At 33.4% G+C, this 22,957-nt stretch overlaps 1 protein-coding gene across 2 annotated transcripts in view; it reads left to right on the plus strand.

The window, feature by feature from the left end:
• VPS13C (vacuolar protein sorting 13 homolog C (S. cerevisiae)) overlaps positions 1-22,957 on the plus strand; it is a 187,757-nt gene that overhangs the window by 148,822 nt on the left and 15,978 nt on the right. For both annotated transcript variants that reach the window (XM_011940470.1, XM_011940469.1), the window contains 15 exons: positions 454-689; positions 6,573-6,714; positions 8,017-8,157; positions 8,904-8,985; positions 9,101-9,170; positions 9,779-9,890; positions 10,010-10,123; positions 12,273-12,412; positions 13,971-14,052; positions 15,184-15,297; positions 16,097-16,172; positions 17,621-17,784; positions 19,015-19,060; positions 21,375-21,498; positions 22,206-22,320. In XM_011940470.1, coding sequence (XP_011795860.1) covers positions 454-689; positions 6,573-6,714; positions 8,017-8,157; positions 8,904-8,985; positions 9,101-9,170; positions 9,779-9,890; positions 10,010-10,123; positions 12,273-12,412; positions 13,971-14,052; positions 15,184-15,297; positions 16,097-16,172; positions 17,621-17,784; positions 19,015-19,060; positions 21,375-21,498; positions 22,206-22,320 — 1,758 coding nt within the window. The remainder of the gene's footprint in view (positions 1-453; positions 690-6,572; positions 6,715-8,016; positions 8,158-8,903; positions 8,986-9,100; positions 9,171-9,778; positions 9,891-10,009; positions 10,124-12,272; positions 12,413-13,970; positions 14,053-15,183; positions 15,298-16,096; positions 16,173-17,620; positions 17,785-19,014; positions 19,061-21,374; positions 21,499-22,205; positions 22,321-22,957) is intronic.

The following is a 22,957-nucleotide window of genomic DNA, read 5'->3' on the forward strand; positions in this document are numbered from 1 at the left end:
CTCCTGACCTCAGGTGATCCACCCGCTTCAGCCTCCCAAATTGCTGGGATTATAGGCGTGACCACCACACGTGGCCTAAGGTTACATTTCTGATAAAACTTCTGAACCATTCTGTTCTCCAGCTTGGAGACAAATAATCATCTTACTGCATTGGTGCCACCAAAGTATCCTCTTGAAAATCCTGCTCTGTGCCCTTTCAGCACTCAATTGGTAATTCACACTAAGGTATTAAAAAACTACGTACTATTAGTCTTAGTTTTTGAAAATAATTCGTGAGTATATTTTAAAATAAATTATAACTTAATTTAATTTATGTCATTTTGATGGTTAGAATTTTTCAATTTTAGTAGTGCTTCTTAAACTTTTTCAATCTTTCTCAGTTATTATAGTTCAATTTTATATAATAAAAAGTTACTATGTGTGGGTTTAATGAAAAGTCTTTCTTTTTCCCAGGATGAATGTGGACAGTTTCCATATGATGCAAACATCCAGATACACTGGGTATCATTTCTAGATGGGCGCCAGAGAGTTTTGCTTTTCACCGATGATGTTGCCTTGGTTTCCAAAGCACTACAGGCAGAAGAAATGGAACAGGCTGATTATGAAATAAACTTGTCTCTCCACAGTCTTGGGCTTTCACTGGTTAACAATGAAAGCAAGCAGGAAGTTTCGTATATTGGGATAACCAGGTATGCAAGAAGGAAAATAAGACATCCTAAACCTTTAAAAGGCATTGAGTTCATAATAGCCAATTTGAGGAAAGTAAAAAGATACCTGGTTTGACTTTCGTATACTGTATATTTATTCAGTAAAACTTACTGAATAATTCTTTGAACTGTTCGTTGAAAAGCCCTGAGGATATAAAGATGACTAAGATGCTGTCTTTGTCTTCACAATACTCATTGTCAGTTGGTGGGGAAAAAAGTGGTTTGTTTCTTTCCTTGTTGTCCTTGTGTGTGTGTGTGTGTGTCTGTGTTTAATGAGTTGCAAAAATAGAAAAGGAAAGGATGTACAAAGAAGGATGTACGTGTGCAATGGAAATACAGAGGTAAAAGTGACTAGTTTGTGCAGTAGAGGTTGGACAAACTGTCGAGTCAGGGGAAACAGAAACAAATTGAAAACAAGGTTCAGAGAGGAGGCAGTATTTGATATGAGTACATAATCTTTAATGGGTGGCCATTTAGAATTTTGTAATAGTTATGGGACCAGTTATTTTCTGTAGCTCTATTTAAACCTGTGTAAGAAAAATATTAGAATATTTAGTTGATTTTAAAAATCACACTGAATTTGGTAAAAGGCTTATTCTTTTTTGGAGGCTGATGGGTGGAATGGTTGACGTGATACCAAATATAACCACAATGGGATCTATCAATAAGCACGTTTGGGGAAAGAAAAGCAAATTACGGAGAAAAGTAAATAGATAATCTGTGTAATGAACTTTGCACAACACCTGACAAACTAATGATTATAAACGGTATCATACATACTATTAATATAATGTTTATATATTTATATATATATAGGCAATGCATTCTTTGTTATATATTTCAGTATTACATGATATTTTTAAACTAAATATGGTAATCATTTTTAGTTATATAGGTCCAGTTTTCCGTTTTGTTCTTTGATAAAACTTTTTACTTTAATATTGTGTATGCTGTCCTAGTTTGTCAGGTGCACCTTTATAAGAACATTTAAAAATTTATCTAAAATAACTTCATTACCTTTTTTATGACATGTTACACATTCGGTGAAACCTAGATTTCCAAAGGAAAAACATCAGTTACATAATTTTAAAAAACAGACTTTTTTTTGAGCAGCCTTATGTCTAGAGAAAAACTGTGTAAAATAAAGACTTTTCATATACCCACACTCTTCTTTCCCCTGTTACTAACATCTTGCAGTAGTGTGGTACATTTGTTACTATTGATGAGCTAATACTGATACTACATTATTATCTAACTTCATTATTATCTAACTTCTGTATCTAATCTTAAGTATTACTCTTTGTGTTGTACATTCTATGAGTTCTGCAAATGCATAATAAGCTGTATTCACCATTACAGTATTATATAAGATAGTTTCACTGCCCTAAAAGTCTCTCAGCTTCCTCCTGTTAATCCCTCCATTCCTCTTCTAAACCTTTGGAAATCGCTGATCTTTTTTTTGTCTCCAAAGTTTCTCTTTTTTCAGAATTTCATATAGTTGGAATCAAACAGTATGTAACCTATTCAGATTAACTTCTTTCACTTGGCAATATGCTTTTAAGGTTCCTTTGTTTCTTTTCATGGCTTGACAGCTCATTTCTTTTTATTAAATAGTCCATTGTATGAATGGACTATTACTCCAGTTTGTTTATCCATTCAACTATTGAAGGAGATCTTGGTTGCTTCCACATTTTGGCAATTATGAATAAAGCTGTTATAAACATTCATGTGCAAGTTTTTGTGTAGACATATGTTTTTCTCCTCTTTGGAGTAAGTGCCAGGGAATGTGATTGCTGGATCATGTGATAAAAGTATGTTTAGTTTTGTAAGAAATATCGAATTATCTTACAAAGTGGCTGCATCATTTTGCATTCCCACCAGCAATAAATGAGAGTTCCTGTGGCTCCACATCCTTGCCAAAATTTGGTATTGTCAGTGTTTTGGATTTTAGCTATTTTAATAAGGATGTAGTAGTATGTCATTGCTTTACTTTGCAGTTTTCTGATGAGACATGATGTTGAGGATCTGTTCATATGCTTATTTGCCATCTATATATCTTCTTTCCTGAGCCACCTGTTCAACTCTTTTGTCCATTTTAAAATTAGGTTATTTTCTTAATGTTGAGTTTTAAGGGTTCTTTGTATCTTCTATCAGATATGTGTTTTGCAAATACTTTTTCCCAGTCTGTGGCTTATCTCTTTATTCTCTTAACTGTTTTTAACAGCAGAAATTTTATATTTTACATCAGACTTATCAATTATTTTCCTTCATGGATTGTGCTTTTGGGGTTGTATATAAGAAGTCTTCACTATACCCAGAGTTACCTAGATTTCCTCCTATTATCTTCTAGGAGTTTTATAATTTTGTGTTTTATATTTATTTATTTTTATGTATGTATGTATGTATTTATTTTTGAGACAGAGTATCACTCTATTGCCCAGGCTGGAGTGCAGTGTTGTAATCACCGCTCACTGCAGCCTCTGCCAGCTAGGCTCAAGCAATCCTCCCACCTCAGCCTCCTGAGTAGCTGGAACTACAGGCACGTGCCACCATGCCAGGCTGATATTTTTTATTTCTTTGTGGAGATGGAATTTCACCATGTTGTCTAGGCTGATCTCAAACTTACATTTAAGTCTAATCCAGTTTGAGTTATTTTTTGTGAAAGATGAAAGCTCTATGTCTAGATTTGCTTTATTGCATATGGATGTCCGGGTGTTCCAACATAATTTGTTGAAAGACTTTGGTAGTTTCCTCATTTAGATCACATACACTTTGTATTAGATTTTGTTTATACCTAAGTGTTTGTTTCTTTGGTGCTAATGTAAATGGTATTCTGTTTTTATTTTAAATTTTAATTGTTTATTGCTGGCATGTAAGAAAGCAGTTGACTTGTATATATTTTTGCAATGTTGTTATAATTTTTATAATTTCTTATTAGTTACCAGAGTTTTTGGGTTGATTCTTTGGGATTTTCTGTTTAGACAGTCATGTCAAATATGAACATAGGCACTTGATTTCTTCACTCCCAACTTGACTTTCTTGGCTTACCACTTCTTGGACTTCAGTACTATTTTAAGGTGGGAATAGTTGAGAGTGGACATACTTGCCTTGTTCCTAATCTTGGTGGGAAAGCATCTGGTTTCTCACTATGATGTTAGCTATAAGTTTTTTGTAGGTGCTCTTTATCAAGTTGAGGAAGTTCCCCTTTAAGTTGTCTCAGAGTTTTTATCATGAATAATGTTGGATTTATATTGTCTATAGTAGATATTTTATTCAGTGCCTTCATTGACTGGTATCCTCTAAATACATTTTATAGTTAGAACATTGTTAACACTACCATTGACTAATATAAACAAGCTATGTAAAGTAAAGTATTATAGATTTTAGTATTCCCTAATTCAGGTGCCAGCAAAGTTTGGCCTGTGAACCAAATCTAATCCAGTGCCTGTTTTTGTACAGCTTTTGACTTAAGAATAATTTGTTTTACATTTGTAAATAGTTGAAAAAAAATTAAAAGAAAATAACACATGAAAATTATGAAATTCAGTTTATTTCCCATAAATAATGTTTTGTTGGGACACAGTGATTTTTGTTCTTTTGCATGGCTACTTTGACATTGCTACTCAGTGCATTACAAATCACAGCATGTTTGAGTTCATGCATATTGTTGTACAGCATTTTTTTATTACTGATATATATCCATCATACCAAAACAAGAGAAAAGTGGACTTTGAATGTTATTCTTTTAGGGCATAATGAAATGTGGATTATCTTCTTATTTAAAAAAGCATTATTTTACTATGTTATGAAACTACAGCTGTGCTGAAATAATACAATATATATTGACAATATAGTTTCCAAACTAAGCACTTACCATAACATTTCCAAATCACAGGAAAGCAATGGCCAGAAAAATTAGAAAATTTAAGGCAAAATATATCATCACACAGAACATCTTCACAAATATAAAAAACAATAATGAGGCTGCAAGCAAAGTGAGTTTCTGAGTGACTTATTTGTTAGCCAAGCCAGGAAAGTCTTTTAAGTCTTTTACCAATGGTGAGTTAATTGAATTATGTCTGATTGCAGCAGCTAAAGAAATGTATCCAGAGCAAATGAACTTGTTTAAGGCCATTAGCCTTTCAGTAGGAACAGTTGCTTAAAGAATTGAAGACATTCCGAACAACATCAATAGTCAATTTAAAAAACAAGGCAAATAATATTGAGTGGTTTCCCTTGGCTCTTGATGAGTCAACAGATGTTACCAATACTGTTCAGTTGTATATTTGAGAAGTCAGCACTGAGTTTGAAGTGACTAAAGGATTAACCTCTATAAATAGTTTGCCTAGGACAACTATAGGTGAGAATATTTTCAAACAAGCTGATGAAATACTAATTCAATATAACCTGAAGATAGATACAACTGATTATGGGAAAAATATGTGTGGAACAGAAAAAGAATTAGTTGGACAAATTCATAAAGCTGGTGAAAAGGTAAAGCATTTAAAGCCTATTGTATTATTTGTGAGCAGGTACTTAGTAGAAAATATTTCAGTCCACCTTTTGTTATCAAACCATTAGTGTCAAATAGTAAACTTTATTAAGTCTTGCGGACTTAACTATCATCAGTTCTGTGAATTTTTGCCGGAACTAGAATCTGAATGTTCTAACTTGTGTTACCACATAGCAGTTTGATGGGTTAGCAGCAGTAACTTTTTATTGTACTTTTTGAGTTCTGGGCCAGGATTAAAATTTTTTTGAACAAAAAGAACCACCCTCAACCACTATTATTAAACACCAATAATAGTGGCTTTGGAAATCAGTTTTTGTTGCATAATTGCAGAATTGATGATTTTTTAAATGAATTTCAAGCTAAAATTGGAAGACAGTGCTTATGTGAAAAATTTATACTACAGTATAGTCAATTTTGAAGACAACTAATGTTTGAATCTCAAGTAATATCAAGATATTCCATGTACTTCCTGTGCTGTCCAAAGTTAAAACATGAAGCAAAATCTCCACTTCCACATATATTTGGAGAGGATATATTTTATGGCCTGCCACTCCAGTTCCAGCAACATTTTTTCTGACCTCAATGCAGGTGTAAGGAAATTTCCTCATTTCACAATTCGTTTGTGCAATTGAGGAGCTTCTACCTAACTTTAAATTGGAAGTGATTGACCTGTAATGTATTAATATACTAAAAGGCAAATATCAAGAGAATAATTTAATAGAATTTTATAAATGCCTTCCAAGTGATATATATGCTCATGTAAAATAAATTCTCATTGATCAATGTCAGTATTTGGCAGCACCTATCTGTGTGAAATGGTATTTTTAAAGATGCTCATTACAGATTACCATTAATAGATGAACATTTGCGATAGATTTTAGTAATAAATAACACTAAGTGACATGTTACTTTCACAAAAGAAGTTTATTTTTTCATTAATAGACTTGTTTTTAAGAATTGCTCTTAATTATTTTATATTCTAAATTTCATCAATTAAAAATTTATGGGAGTTTTTTCTTTCTTTTGTATCTAAGTTGCCTATCTAATAACTTGAATTTTGTCTCAGTCCAGAAAACCTAAAATATTTACTATTTAATATATGGCCCTTTGCAGAAAAAGTTTGCCAGTCCCTTAATTGATTGATGTCAACATTGATAGAAAAAGTTATTTTCTTGCCTGCCTCTTTTATTTTTGTACTCTTGCAACACAGATATAGTTCGTTACTTTAAGAAGTTCCTTATACCAATGTAATTTTCATAGGAAAATAATAGTTACAATAATCTGGAGTTGCATAAAGTTCCACAGATCTAAATACATATTGCTAATTTAATTTTTTTGTGTGAATTATTCAGTTCTGGTGTTGTTTGGGAGATGAAACCAAAACGGAAATGGAAGCCATTTAGTCAAAAGCAGATAATCTTATTGGAACAATCCTATCAGAAACATCAAATATCAAGAGACCATGGCTGGATTAAGCTAGATAATAATTTTGAGGTATACCAAAATTCTTTTGTTTTGATTTTTATATGTGTATTTTCCTGGTGGTGGTAGTAAGTAAAATTGTAGTGCCCAAGTAAAGACGTGTACAAAAATGAACTTATTAGTAGATAAACTTTTATTTCTTAATAGGATTGGTATGACTGATACACATAAGTATATTTTTAATTAAAACATATTGTTATTTAATCATATACTGTGAAACAGGATTTAAATCGGTGTTTTAATAATTTTATTGCATTTTAATATTTTTATAATTCTATTAACAAATCAGATAGTCTTATGGAACTTGTTTTCAGAATGATTGGGAAGAAGATTGTTTCATTGAAATTTTTTTTTATATTTTGAATGACACCAATACATATTGCTAAATAAAGACTGTGTAAAATTACATATTTCATTGAGGAAAAACCTACAAAAACCTGCTCAAGTAAATTCAATAAATGTGAGTGATTGTTGGACATGAGTAGGCATTCACAAATAAAGATGCACTCCACTTGGGCCCTTACACAGTTAAAACTAAAAGTCACCTATGCTCCAGGAAGGCTGAAGAAGCTTGACTGCAATTTCCAGCTTGCTCTAGTTTAATCATGCAGTTTGGTTACTCTTTGTCATTGTTGTCTGATGGTTTGGGTAGCACTGTCACCAGTTACATTCCCCACCACCCCCATCAATTTTGGCCATACTTAAATGATAAAAATATATAATTAGTGTCAGACATGACTAAGCTATCAATTATTGATTGCAAAACAGATTTGTTTAGAATTATCTTGGGGCCAGGTGCAGTGGCTCACACCTGTAATCCCAGTACTTTAGGAGGCTGAGGCAGGAGTGTCACTTGAGGCCAGGAGTTTGAGACTTGCCTGGGCAACATAGTGAGACCTTGTCTCTACACAAAAAAGATAATAAAAATTAAAGTTAGCTGGGCATGGTGTCACATCTGTAGTCTCAGCTGCTTGGGAGGCTGAGGCAGGAGGATCACTTGAAGCCAGGAGGTTGAGGCTGCAGTGAGCTGTGATTTTGCCACTGTACTTGTGACAGCAAGACCCCGTTTCAAGAAAAAAAAAAAAGAATTATCTGGAACTATTCATTATTTGAAGAAGTTTTCTTTTACATAAAGCATGTTTTGTAAACTATAGTTTCTATACTTGAAAAGTTTCACAATTGTTGTTAAGATAGATCTGTTGGTGAGACACAAAGATAAAGATTTTTTCAATTTGATCAATAAACAGATATTTAAAATAGAATAGCTACTGTGCTAATATCAGCTCATCACAAAACCATGCGCTTTTTTTCCAGGTCAATTTTGATAAAGATCCAATGGAAATGCGCCTCCCTATTCGTTGCCCTATTAAACGAGACTTTTTATCAGGAATTCAGATTGAATTTAAGCAATCTTCTCACCAGAGAAGTTTAAGGGCCAGGTTGTACTGGCTTCAGGTAACGTTGTCATCCTCAAATAAGTATTTATCATCACTTTGGGAATCTTGGGAATGAAATTTCTTTTTTACAACTTTATAGTTTACATTGTAATTGGTATTGTTGTATGTTTTTTCCCCTTCTTCCACATATCCTGTTTATTCAACATCTTATATATAAACTTCATGACTGTTAAGACTAATTTTGATCAATTAGCCTGCAAAAGGGTTTTTTTGCACTGAGATTGTTATTTTTAAATGTTCCTTTGAATTTGTCATGGGACCCCCATATAAGATTTTCCTTTGTCATTCTTCAGGGCAGAGAGCAGAACTTTGCTGGAGGTTCCTTTTGGATGCTTGCTTGCTCCCTCCCAGCATCCCTCCCTTCCTTCCTTCCTTTTAGCTGTTAAGTACTGTTTAACCTACTTTAATTCTTTTTCTTTTTACCTTATTCCCTAATTTCATATTCAGTTTCCACTTATATTTTATTTAAACTGTAGAGAATTGAAATCTTGCGGGATCCATAGATACAAGTATTTTCATTAATGATGTACATAGTGCACACTGTTAATACAATTATGAGAGAAAGCCTTACCCTTGCTGAAGTATATAACGTTTACAGGTTTAAAATGAAACTTCTAATTACACCATATATACACGCAGACACTTAATTATGATGAAAGTAGTGGCCTCTTCTATAACGTTATCTTTGAAACTAAAAGTTTAAATTATTTGAAATCTTGCTAAGTTGGTTTTCTTTTCTTTCAGGTTGATAATCAGTTGCCAGGTGCAATGTTCCCTGTTGTATTTCATCCTGTTGCCCCTCCAAAATCTATTGCTTTAGATTCAGGTAAAAAGAAATAAGTTGTGACATAGATACAACTTATTTATAAAAGTTAAATAGACATTAGTTTGACCTAGTATAAAGCATTATTTTTTTTTCATGTGTTACTTCTTCCTCTTAGAACCCAAGCCTTTCATTGATGTGAGTGTCATCACAAGATTTAATGAGTACAGTAAAGTCTTACAGTTCAAGTAAGTAAAGATTCCTGCTGTTTCTCTAAAGGAATTTAAAATGAGAATCTACTTTGAAAATAAATCTCACTCTTTTTGAAAGTGACTTTCATGTAAAAAGTGTTTTTCAACTGAACCTTTTAATTCACTTTTGGTCAAGTAATCTTTTATGCTTCAACTTATTTTAGTAGTAGTCTCTACATATTTTAAAGTGTAGAATTTCTTCAAGTATCTTCTTCCCTTTATAACTCCAATTAGAATATAAAATAGTAAGTGAAATCTAAATGATATGTATTTGTGAGCTATGTTCTTTAATGTAATCGCTGTGAACTTTAAAAATTGGATCATACATGCTACATGATCTAGTTGTATTTGTTTCATCTGTGACATGATGAATGTAGCATTTGGGACTGTAAGTGCTAAGTGTTAATGCAGCAATATTACCCTGAGTGAAGCTTTCACTCCAGTGAAAAGGTCTCAATCTGAGAAGACTTTGATCTTACTAACATAATTTTTAGGAGATGAAGGAACAAGATATAACTGTGGCTTTTCACTAAAATCAAAGTTTTAACATCAAAAATTAAAATATTTGGTAGACATCCTTTTCCATCTTAAATGTTTTTCCTTAGGTATTTTATGGTCCTCATTCAGGAAATGGCCTTAAAAATTGATCAGGGGTTTCTAGGAGCTGTTATTGTACTGTTTACCCCAACAACAGACCCTGAAGCTGAAAGAAGACGGGTAAAAATTTTCATTTCTTGGGAAAAATATAAAATTAAAAAAAATTTAAATCAGCCTTTTGAACTAACTATAATAGAGAAAAAAATTAAAATAGAAATTCTTGATTTTATTTTTTTCAGACAAAGTTAATCCAACAAGATATTGATGCTCTAAATGCAGAATTAATGGAGACTTCAATGACTGATATGTCAATTCTTAGTTTTTTTGAACATTTCCATATTTCTCCTGTGAAGGTTTGTTGTAATTATTGATTTGAAAATTTAGTGAAATTATTGTAGAACTTTTTAAAGGGTCTGTGGACCATCGTAGGTTTTAATTTGTTGCATCATGTATTTGGTGGGAATTTTATTTGATTAATCGAAATAATTAAGACAATTCTCTGTAACATATGTACAGCCATAATTCCCACAGAGAAACCACCAGAGCATGTTTCCAGTCTTGAATTAATAACCCCCTTATTCAAAGAAGAAGCTGACAAAAGCATTTCTTAATTAAGCGTAGAAGTGCTTGCCAACGTTTAATGTTTTGGTTGCACTTTGTAACTACTATCACTGTCTAAACAGAGAGCTGTAATGGGTGCTGTAACCAGAATGCGAAAACGCTGAAGTAGGTACTATACTGTTGATGTGGTGTTTTCCCCCCTTCCAAAATTTGATTGTAACTAAGGGAGTGGAAAATTGGATACCTTTCATTTGCCTGATTTTGTGCTTTATGAACTCATTTCTTTTTTCCCTTTTGTTGTTCTTTTTAGCTTTTATAGGAGAAGGTGACTGCTTAGTAAATTCACAAATGCTATCAACCATAATGCTCTAAACTTGTGTAATGGGCCAGATTTATAATTAAGTAACTTTAAAATATTGATGATCCTTTACATTCTCAAAAACTGTTTACAGCACATTACTTTCAATTGCATTTACCAGTTCTTCAGCTAAATGAATGGATTTCTAAAATGAAATTATTATTTTAAATTGGTATATCAGTTTGGTGATATCAGACATTGATAGTGTCAGGTTTAAAATTGATAATGTTTTATGTGATAGGTAATATACCATTTCTTTTTCACTTTTAAGTGAAAATCAGTTATTTGTGGGATTGAATCACACCTGAAACAAATATTTACTGAAAGCTTATTATGAAAGTTGCTGTGGAGGTATAAAATAGCTTCATGGATATTGTATTCTAGAGAGATACTAATGATTGATAATTTACCTATTTGTGTTCTTAGGCACAGTGGGAATTGAGCCATGAAGTCTAATGGTAAAGATTATGAACAACAATTATTTTCATAGCCCATAGTGACGATGCCCTAGGGAAAGGCTGGATCAGTGTTTACCCGTGGTTACCTTTCCTGGATCCCAACACTCCCAGACTCTTCATGTGGGCAGAAGGTCACATGAAAGAAAAAAACAACCACAGGCTTTCCTGGCCTTGCCCCAAGACCACTTTTTTTTTTTGAGACGGAGTCTCGTTCTGTCACCCAGGCTGGAGTGCAGTGGCGCAATCTCAGCTCACTGCAAGCTCCGCCTCCCGGGTTCACGCCATTCTCCTGCCTCAGCCTCCCGAGTAGCTGGGACTACAGGTGCTCGCCACCTCGCCCGGCTAGTTTTTGTGTATTTTTTAGTAGAGACGAGACGGGGTTTCACCCTGTTAGGCAGGATGGTCTCGATCTCCTGAGCTCGTGATCCGCCCGTCTCGGCCTCCCAAAGTGCTGGGATTACAGGCTTGAGCCACCGCACCTGGCCAACTCCACTTTACTTGAGCTCTATATTAGTTAGTTAATATGGCTAGGAAATGACAAAATGAGAAAGGAAATTCATCTACTTTACACATGTTGAATTACTTTTTGCCTGTATCTTCTTGTGCTGTTGCACTAATGATGGTTCAGTACGAAGTAGCAGCTAAATGAGGACCTGAAACCTCATGTTTAAATACTAAGTTGGAGGGTCTGTGGAAGCTGAAAACCTTATTATACTTTTAAAAACTTAACAACTTGCTAACTTACCTTAATTGTCATGTTATTGTTATTATCTATTATTTTGACTGGCAGATTACTTGTGTGCCAGTTGACATGTTTTTCTTCTTAAAATGATTATGACATTTTTGTAAAGTGTGTTGGTCTCCTTCATATGAATACAATGGCATTTATATACATTGCAAAAATTAGAACTATTTTTGGATCAGACTAATTTGTATTTTTTTTAAAAAGCAAAGAGAATCAAGTGTAAGTGGGTTGTTCTGCTATAATGTATAGTATCAAATAATAGCTTTCACTAGGACTCTAATCGAAAGACTTTTTTTGGTTTGTTTCTGGACTACCTGGATCCTAAATATGTAAAATTTTCACTTTTAGCTTTCATTTATTGAACATTATTTTTCTTTTAGTTGCATTTGAGTTTGTCTTTGGGTTCCGGAGGTGAAGGATCAGACAAAGAAAAACAGGAAATGTTTGCAGTTCAGTCTGTCAACTTGCTATTGAAAAGCATAGGTGCTACTCTGACTGATGTGGATGACCTTATATTCAAGTAAGACTTCTGTTAGAGTTCATTGGGAAGCAGGTGTACCAAGGTCATGTTTCTGGAGATTAATTCTCTCCACTTGTGCAATGTTAGCTTAGGAAAAGGATAACTTTACTACTTACATTTGGAGAATTTGGTCCATTTGTGATTATACTCTTTAGGAATGCTTATTGTATTCATAATGATAAGGTGAAGAGTCTTGTTTTCTTTGATTACTCATATCTAGATAATACGTGGATATAGAATAATAATTGAATTTTTAAGTCATATATTGTAAATTGACCATTTTTAAAACATGTTATATTCAGAGATATGTAATGCTAGATATGTATACATTAAATAAATTGTTACTGAATTGCAGTTCAACAATGGTATTGGAACAAGTAATTATCTGGGTGAAAAAAAAATCCATGTAGATCATTTTTACCTTACATATACACTACTAAATTTCAGAGAAAACGAATGATAAAATATAAAACCTAAACTGAAAAGACAAAAAGAAAAAAGAAAAAAAAAAAGACATCTCTGAATAGAGGATGTCTTTCTAAGTTTAAAAGCAATGGAAAACATTTCAATGGAAAATAAAAGATATATTTAACCACATAAAAATCAAATACTTTTCAACAAAATGAAAATAATTAAAAACAAAAGACTGGGAAAATATAATGACAGAGAAAGGACTATTATCTTAATATTAAACATTGATAAGAAAAACCTAGATTCTAATGGTATAGTGGCCAGAGAACAATAGGAGAAATTAGCAAAAGGGAAAACACAATGACGGCGTTATTATTTATCAAAGAATACATGCAAATTAAAGCAACTTATCAAAGATTTTAAAATATGAGTGATTCTATTTTAAAATCCTATTTAATACTAGTCGGGGTGGTTCTAAGAAATAGGCACTTTTTAAATACTGTTGGTGTAAGTGGAAAACTACATTTGTTAGGAGCCTTAAATGTTTTGTTGCTTTTCACTCAGTAATTCTCTTTTTGGAAATTCTTTCCAAAAAGTAATCTAATCTTGAAGTTCAACCAAATAGTTATATTTATCATACACATGGCATCATTAATTATTTTACCAAAAATTGGAAATGTCTGACAGTGGAAGAATTGCTTGTTATGACACTGCCACGTGGTACATGTTATGCTTCTGTTTAAAATGTTTATGTAGAGTTTTAAATAACATAAAAGAAGTACTTCTCCACAATTTTGAGTGTAAACAGAGCGTACAAAATGTTTTAAACATTTTATCATTGCATATAAAAGAAAAGAAAGAATTCAAAGTGGGAAATAAGAAAATAAACCTTTAAAATCCACACTATGCGGTGGGATGATGGTTGACTTAAAGAATCTCCTCACTCTTTATGCATATATGAAAAACTTGTGCACTGTTTTTATAATAATTTAGTAACCATTATTAAGACAATCATAAATTGTTATGTGGTAAATGTACAAAGTAAATTGTGAAAGAATAGGCTATGATTAGCATTAGCTGTCATTCAAATTTTAAGTCCCTTTTTTTTATATAAGTAGCTTTGAATCTTTCCTTTTTCTCCTCCCAGGCTTGCTTATTATGAAATTCGATACCAATTTTACAAGAGAGATCAGCTTATGTGGAGTGTTGTTAGGCATTACAGTGAACAGGTAATTTCCTATCAGTATTTCATAAGGAATATACTTCATAAAATATCAAAACATTTGCATGTGACTGTATAGTATGTAGTAATGTTTATATAATTTACCTCAGTTTGAAATCTCCTTATTTAGTGGTTTTCTTCAATGATTAATTTCTATTTCTTTAGTTCTACCCCTCTTTATACACCTTTTGAAAATTTTCCTCCAGTTCCTTTTTTGACTTTGCAATTATACTTTTGCCACTTTGGGAAAGAATAGTGACTTTATAGTCATTACACTTGATTTCTTCAGTGATTATAGTTTCTGAATATAATCTATTGAATTGCAAGCAGAATTCTAAGCCCATTTCCTCCCTGTGCCTCAGTTACTCCGTGGTTCAAGTATGTATGCACAGAGACAGTCAGTAGTTGTTGCAGGTCACTTTGGTACAATTGCTATACCATGGAACTGCAGGGTGACGTTTCCTTTCCTTCCACTGCTGGAATGTTCTTTCTCCTATGACATATACAGATATTATGAAAGTTACATGTTAAAATGAGGATATGTTTTCCCTTATTTTTTGTTTTGGTTAATTATTTTCCATCTAATTTATTAATAATAATGATGGTAAAGTAATAACTAACAATTACTGAATTATATATTCATTTAATATGCATACTCACCCATGCAAGGACAGTGTAACTTCCCTTTTTAAAAAATTTTAAGTTTTTATAGAGACAGGGTGTCACTGTGTTGCCCAGGCTGGTCATTAACTCCTGGCCTCAGGTGATCCTCTCATCTCAGTCTTCCAAAGTGTTGGGATTACAGGCATGAGCCACCACACCCAGCCTAACCTTCCATTTTATAGATTAGAAGACAGGCTGTTAGATACTAAATAACTTGTAGAAGGTCACGTAACTGCTGTGTGGCAGCCTGTGTGTCAAACCAGTTCTGTTTAATTTAAAAGCTGTTTGTAAAGTATTGGCATAGTGCCTGGAACAGAGTAAAAGATCAATTAGTGGATGTTGTGGTGATTATTCCCTACAGTTTTCTTTTAACACAAACTTAATTTTATCAGTAAATCTCTTTTTTTTCTATTTTATTATGATGTTTCTTAAAACAGTTGTGAAGGACTTAATTTAATTTTTTTTTCTTTTTTAGTTCTTGAAACAGATGTATGTCCTTGTATTGGGGTTAGATGTACTTGGAAACCCATTTGGATTAATTAGAGGTCTGTCTGAAGGAGTTGAAGCTTTATTCTATGAACCCTTCCAGGTATTGACCTCTTACTTATTTTAAGGATAGGTGTAGAAAAATGGATGTTCTCTTTTTTAATAACAGATAGTAATTTGCATTGTAATTGTATCTGGGAATTGAATAATGTTCAAATCACAAAAGTATATCAATTTAATATTTTTATTTAAAGGTACATGAGATAGCACTGGATGATTGTTTAGAATTTAATGAGCACTGCCCACATTTGCCAGGATTTAATGTAGTTGTAAGAATATTTAGAGTGCTGGGTAGATTAAGACTTTCAAGACTGTTCCACCATTGCGGAAGGGACTAATAGGGAACTGAAAGCAAAGTTTGTTTCATATTCAAGCTTTCATCTAACCTATTCCCCTCCATTTAAAGGGTCTAGCAGCCAGCCCAGTGTATGAGGGTTTTAGAAGAATAAAGCAGAGAAAATAAATGGGAGAATAAGACAGTAAAAAAAAATCTGTGGACTCTCCTACTCTTGTTATCGTTGCAGCTTGTTTTAGCAATCTGATGAAACTTAGTTCTGGGAGGCCAACTTCAAATTGCAATTGAAGCCAGTGATTTATACCTATCCAATTTTTGACTTAAAGAATTTGCTAAGATCATGTAGGTTGAAAGTATCTTCAAACACAATAGATATTCTATCCATATTTGGGGTATTGGGGTAGAGGTGAAAATTGATTCATCACAGTGTTTATAGATTTTTACAGATTTGGATTCTTCAGGCAAACCCTGAACTATTAAATTAAAAGTCTTAAACTTATTTAAATTTTAAATAATAAGATTTTTTTGATTTTTTTTTTTTTGCCAGGGTGCTGTTCAAGGCCCTGAAGAATTTGCAGAGGGGTTAGTGATTGGAGTGAGAAGCCTCTTTGGACACACAGTAGGTATGTATCACATATTTGTGTATATGTGTATATTTTTTATTATATTGTTATGAAATATGTTGTTATGAAAAACAAATGCTTTTATTTAATAAAGGAGGGATCACTTTCTTAATAATCCCTTTTAAAAGACATGTTTCCTTGTTTTTAAATGGAAAATAAGTTAACAGTGGACTGCTGGTTTTTTAATACGTCTTTGTAGTGTTGAATAAATGTACTTTAAATAATTTTATTCCTTTTCTTGTTAGATGGGAAAAATTAATTTCTGCATTTTTTTATATGAGGCAGAATTTTAAGCACCTATTAGTTTAAACCAATTGCATGCTGTATATTGTGATAATGCTGTTTATATAAACAGTGTAACTTCTCTGAGCCTTAAAAATTTTTTTATTTTATTTTTAATTGACACATGATTGTATATATTTATGGGGTATAGAGTGATATTTTGATACATGTATACACTGGGTAGTGATCAAATCTGGTAATTAGCATATTTATCACCTCGAACAGTTACCATTTCTTTCTGTTGGGAACATTCAAACCCTCTCTTCTAGCTATTTGAAGACATACAATAAGTTGTTGTTAACTATAGTCACCCTACAGTGCTATAGCACATTAGAACTTATTCTCCTATCTGGTTGTAATGTATCCATTAACCAATCTCTCCCTATCCTCTTCTCCCCCTACCCATCTCGGCCTTTAATAACCACAGTTCTACTCTCTCATTCTATGAGTTCAACTTCTTTAGCTCTCAGATGTAAATGAGAACATGCAGTATTTGTTTTTCTGTGCCAGACTTATTTCACTTAACATAATGTCCTCCAGGCTCATCCAAGTTGCTGTGAATGGAAGGATTTCTTTTTTTCTTTTTTTTAATGCCTGAGTAGTAGTCCATTGTGTGTGTGTGTGTGTCACATTTTCTTTATCCGTTCATCCATCGATAGACACTTATATTGATTGTATATCTTAGCTATTGTGACTAGTGCTGCAGTAAACATGGGAGTGCAGACATCTCTTGATATACTGATTTCTTTTCTTTTGGATATATACCCAGTAGTTGGATTGCTGGATCATATGGTAGTTCTAGTTTTCATTTTTTGAGGAGCCTCCATACTGTTTTCCATTAGTAGCTGTATTAAGTTATATTCCCACTCTCAGGGTATAAGCATTCCCTTTTCTTCACTTCTTTGACAGCGTTTGTGATTTTTTTTGGTCTTTTTTCTAATAGCCATTCTAACTGGGGTGAGATAATATCTCACTGTGGTTTTGATTTGCACTTTCCTGATGATTATTGATCTTGAACATTTTTTCATATACTTTTTGGCCATTTGTATGTCTCCTTTTGAAAAATATCTATTCAGATTGTTTGCCTGTTTTTTAAGATTATTTGTTTTCTTGCTGTTGTTTGAGTTCCTTGTATATTCTAGATATTAATCCCTTGTCTTTGATAGGTGGTGCAGCAGGAGTTGTATCTCGAATCACTGGTTCTGTTGGGAAAGGTTTGGCAGCAATTACAATGGACAAGGAATATCAGCAAAAAAGAAGAGAAGAGTTGAGTCGACAGCCCAAAGATTTTGGAGACAGCCTGGCCAGAGGAGGAAAGGGCTTTCTGCGAGTAAGTTCTCTGCTGAATCTAAGAAATCTGCAACTAAAAAAAAAAAACATTTATTCTAGCTGGTTGTGTGAAACTTAGAATGCTACTTATGAGTTTAGGCCTGTCAGAATAGAAATAATGATAAATTATGGACTTTCCAGTTTCCTTTTTGCTCCCCTTCCCCATTGTCACCACCAGATCTATCCCCTGAATTGCCAGATTTCGTAAAACGTAATGATGACAAGTTAGCACTGGTGTAGATGGTGAGGAAGTGAGAAGCAGAGATACATGGTACCGATGGAAACTAGAGGGAGAAGGAGCTCTTCAGGTCATCAGTGATTGACTGTTTCTGTGGAAGGGATGTGTGAAAGTTAATTGTTGATAAACCAGGAACTGCCTTTCATTACTTTTTAATATGTTTAAAATTATATAGGTAATATATGAATACTGCTGAATTATATAGGTGATGTATGAATATTCTTGTAAATAATTATAAGAACTTAAAAGTTATTCTGTTAATAAGTAAATAAAACATTATGAGTAAGGCTAGAATACTCTTTAATCACCTCTCATCTGTTTCCAATTTAAGTGTGTATCCATCAGTTCCCTTTCTGTGTGTTTATAGAATATACAGGTAGTTTTACTACCATTACTTCACAATGATTAAGAATGTATTAGAATATTCATGTTTTAATTTTGGAAATGATTTCAGGAAACTGCTGTGTTTTTGATAGTAATTTGTAATGTTGGGTGTTACAGTCACTAAGGCACTTTGTTTGCCAGGTTATTAGCTATCCTTGGGAGGGCCCTTTATTTTCAGTTTTCTGCACTTCCACTGAGTTACAATGTAATCTCCTTAAAATGTATAATTAGATCGTAAATATTATTTGGCTCGACTCACTCATTTTGCTGATGTGGAAACTGAGACTTAAAGAGATTTCATCAACTGCCCGTGGTTACATAGCTGATTGGGATCACAGCCAGATTCAAAATCCTTTTATCTGCTTTTCTCATGTTTCTTTTATAAAATTTTATTTCCACTAGGAATAAATCATTTAAGATTTGCTGTGATATATTATTTGAAAAATCATAGTGCTAACTTATATGTGTATGTTGTTTATATTATCAAGTTAAGTCTTCAGTTTTTTTTGTTGTTGTTATTTCCATTATGTCTGTAGAGACCTCTAGTGGTTGGTTTAAAATTAAACACCTTCCATTCAGTCTAGACTATATGATTGATTTCTCTTTCAGGGAGTTGTTGGTGGAGTGACTGGAATAATAACAAAACCTGTGGAAGGTATGTTGAAAATATTTCCTTCCTTTACAAAGTCTGAAGACTTGACACTTAGTAAACATAATAGATGTTATTGCTGCTGATACTTGATTGAGAAAATTACTGACTGAATTTTATGTTCGTAGCCTTAAGTTGCTCAATGAACATATTTTCCTCAGAAAGTAGAGAGGTTAAGTAGTAGATCATGCTTCAGACTTTGAATGATATTTTTAGCAGGGCCAGAGATAAACTAGATTTGTTTGGGCCCTCAGTAGCAATTTACTCATTTTTGCTGTTGTTTTTATCCCATTAAAAAAGCACATTGCTTATTCAATGCAATCCCTATTGAAATCCCAGTTTGTTTCCTTGCAGAAATTGACAACCAAGTCCAAAATTTATATTGCAATTCCGGGGATCCAAAATAGCCAAAAAAGTCTTGAAAAAGAACATGGTTGGAGGACTTCTACTTCCCAAATTCAAAACTTACTGTAAAGCTACAGTAACTAAGACAGTGTAGTACTAACATAAGGATAGACATATAGAACAGTGGGATACAATCAAAGATCCAGAAATAGACTCTTACTTATGGTTAACTGATCTTCGACAAGGATGTCATGATAATTTAATAGGAAAGAACCGTCTTCAACAGATTTGCTGGGACAACTTCATATCTATGAGCAAAAGAACAAAATTGGACCCCTACCTGTACCATATATAAAAAATGAGTTCACAATGGATTAAATACCTAAATGTAAGAGTAAAACTGTTAAACTCAGAGGAAAATATAGGAGTAAATCTTCATGACTTTGGATTAGGCCAAACTTTGCTAGAAAAGATGCATACATTGGACTTCATCAAATACATAAATTGAACTTCATCCACATTTAAAATTTTTGTGCTTCAAAGGACAACCATGAAGAAAGGGGAAAGACAGCCCACAGAATGGAAGAAAATTTTTGCAAGTCATATACGTGATAAAAGACGTATCTAGAACATATAGAGAACTATTAAAAATCAATAATAAAAAGACAAATAACACAATTTTAAATGAGCAAAAGATATGAATAGACATTTCTCCAGAGAAGATATACAGACGACCAATAAACACATGAAAGGACGTTAAACATCATTAGTCAATAGGGAAATGCGAGTCAAAACTATAATGAGATACCATTTCACACCTACTGGAATGGCTAGAATCAAGTATTAAGAGGATGCGGAGAAATTGGAACCCTCATACACTACCAGTGGGACTGTAAAATAACAGTCATTTTGGAGGAAAATAGTCTGTCAGTGCTTCAAAAAGTTAAACACAGAGTCACCATGTGTCCCAGCAATTCTACTCCTAGGTTTACACCCAGAAGAATTGAAAACAGGTGTTCAAACTGTGCACAAATGTTCATAGCACCATTATTCAGAATAACCAAAAGATGGAAACAACCCAAATGTCCATCACCTGATGCATGAATAAACAAAAGGTGATATTTCCATACATTAGAATAGTAGTCATAAAAAGGAATCATGTACTGGTACTTGTTACAAAATGGATGAACCTTGAAAAAAAAGTCACAATACACCACGTATTACATAAATCCATTTGTCTGAAATGTCCAGAATAGGTAAATCCATAGGGATAGAAAGAATCTCTAGGTGGTTACCTAGTCTGGAGGTGGGGAGGGGCAGGGAGGAATGGAGGTTCACTGGGTAGGATTTGGTGGGGAGAAGTTGGGGGAAATAGGGAATGATTGCTAATGGGAAAGGGGGTTTCTTTTTAAAATGATAAACATTTTAAAAAATGGATTGTGATAGTGGTGCAAGTGTGAACATACTAAAAGCTAATTTATCCTAAAATTTGATTTGTACATTTTAAGTGGTAAATTTTATGGTATATGAACTGTATTTCAATAAAGTTGTTATATATATTTTTAAAAGCACACTCCTTGAAAAATCTGATGGTCAGCATTAAAAAAGAGAACGTTTTCTGGTCCTTTCTTAACACCTGCAAGTTACAGGTACTGATGAGACTCCTAGATCAGTAGTTCTCAGACTTGAGCATGTGTCTGGATCACCTGGAGTGCTTATTAAAATATAAATGCTGGCCCCGCCCCCAGAGTTTCTGATTCACTAGGTCTGGGGTGGGGCCCAAGAATGTGCATTTCTAACACACTTTGAGAACCACTATTTTATCACATTAGGATTACATTTAACTTCTTTAGAAAGCCAAATTTTTGTAACTTCCTGAGTAAAACAGTTCAGTATCTGACCCAGGTTTTGGTTGAGTTCAAACTTGCTCATTTAAAAATACCTTTATCCATTCATTGTCATTGTTTTTCTGAAGGTGCCAAAAAGGAAGGCGCTGCTGGATTCTTTAAAGGAATTGGAAAAGGGCTTGTGGGTGCTGTGGCTCGTCCAACTGGTGGAATCATAGATATGGCCAGTAGTACTTTCCAAGGCATTCAGAGGTAATTGAGTACATACTGTGTGCAAGGTATGTGTCTGTGTGCTAATTATTACAAGGAATACATAAATAGATTAGATTATTTGAGTGCTTCTAAGGATCTTAAAGTCTAATTGAAAGCTGTGGTAGCTTTAAACATAGAGTGCCACCAGAAAGGAGTAAGAAAAGACATTTTTTGTGACTATGGTGAAACCCCGTCTCTACTAAAAATACAAAAATTAGCCGGGCGTGGTGGTGGGCGCCTGTAATCCTAGCTGCTCGGGAGGCTGAGGCATGAGAATCACTTGAACCCAGGAGGCAGAGGTTGCAGTGAGCTGAGCTGAGATCGTGCCACTGCACTCCAGCCTGGGCGACAGAGGGAGACTTTGTCTCAAAAAAAAAAGAAAAGACATATTTTGTGGCTGAATTTCCCCTTTATTCAACAAATGTTTATTACCTACCATGTGCCAAGCACTGTGCTAGACACCAAGGATACAAAGAGTAGATGAGCTAAGCCCTGCTTTTATTATTTTGATATTTCTTTTTGTTTTAGAAAAGGTTGGGGGACTTGGAGTCAGACAGACTTGGTTTTAATACTTTTGCGTTATTTGGGGAAAGTTATTTAAAATTACTGATTGTTTTTTGTGAAATATTTATATATTTAATCAACACACACATTATTTTGAAAGACTCTCACATAATTTCTTACACTTACTCTGATGCCTTATTCAGGGCAGCAGAATCAACTGAGGAAGTATCTAGTCTCCGTCCCCCTCGCCTGATCCACGAAGATGGCATCATTCGTCCGTATGACAGACAGGAATCTGAGGGCTCGGACTTACTTGAGGTAAGTTCTGTTCTTCATGGTCGCGAGTGAAATGAAATTTTAATGATTTCTAGGCCCAGGATTTCATGGGTGGTTCTTAAAGTTCCTGATTCACGAACTTCTTTAAGTATTATACATAGTTTGTAGAGTAGAATTTGATTATTTGTTTTTCATTTTAGCATGTGTTAAATGGAAAATACAGATGATTTTTTTTTCTACATAGGAGCAAAGCTTTTGTCGTGTGCAGAAAAGATAATGTTAAGTCATAGGCTATGTCACTATTTCTGCGATAGCTCATTTAGTTAACATTGTTAATTTTGGTTTCCTGCTTTGTAGCTAATTATTGGAGCTTCATTGCTTCCATTTCTCCCAACCAAATTAATTTATTTGCACTGCTTTGTAAATCTAGATTTATTCCAGTAAATAGAACTAGATGAGAGAATAAAAGATTATATATAATTAAGATCTTGTTAAACCTTGAAGAAAATTTAAGAGCTTTTTGACTTTTATTTTAGTTTTAACTTGATTATATTTCGATAATATATACATATATAAATTGCTATTCTCCCATGACAGGCTTTCCCCCAAAAGAAGTTTATTAATATTTTTCTACCTTGACTTTAAAATAAAATGCCTCTTAATTGTTCTTCCTTTGGTT

The sequence above is a fragment of the Colobus angolensis genome, unplaced genomic scaffold (genome assembly GCF_000951035.1).
Source record: "Colobus angolensis palliatus isolate OR3802 unplaced genomic scaffold, Cang.pa_1.0 Scaffold19, whole genome shotgun sequence".
Classification (NCBI taxonomy): Eukaryota; Metazoa; Chordata; class Mammalia; order Primates; family Cercopithecidae; genus Colobus; species Colobus angolensis.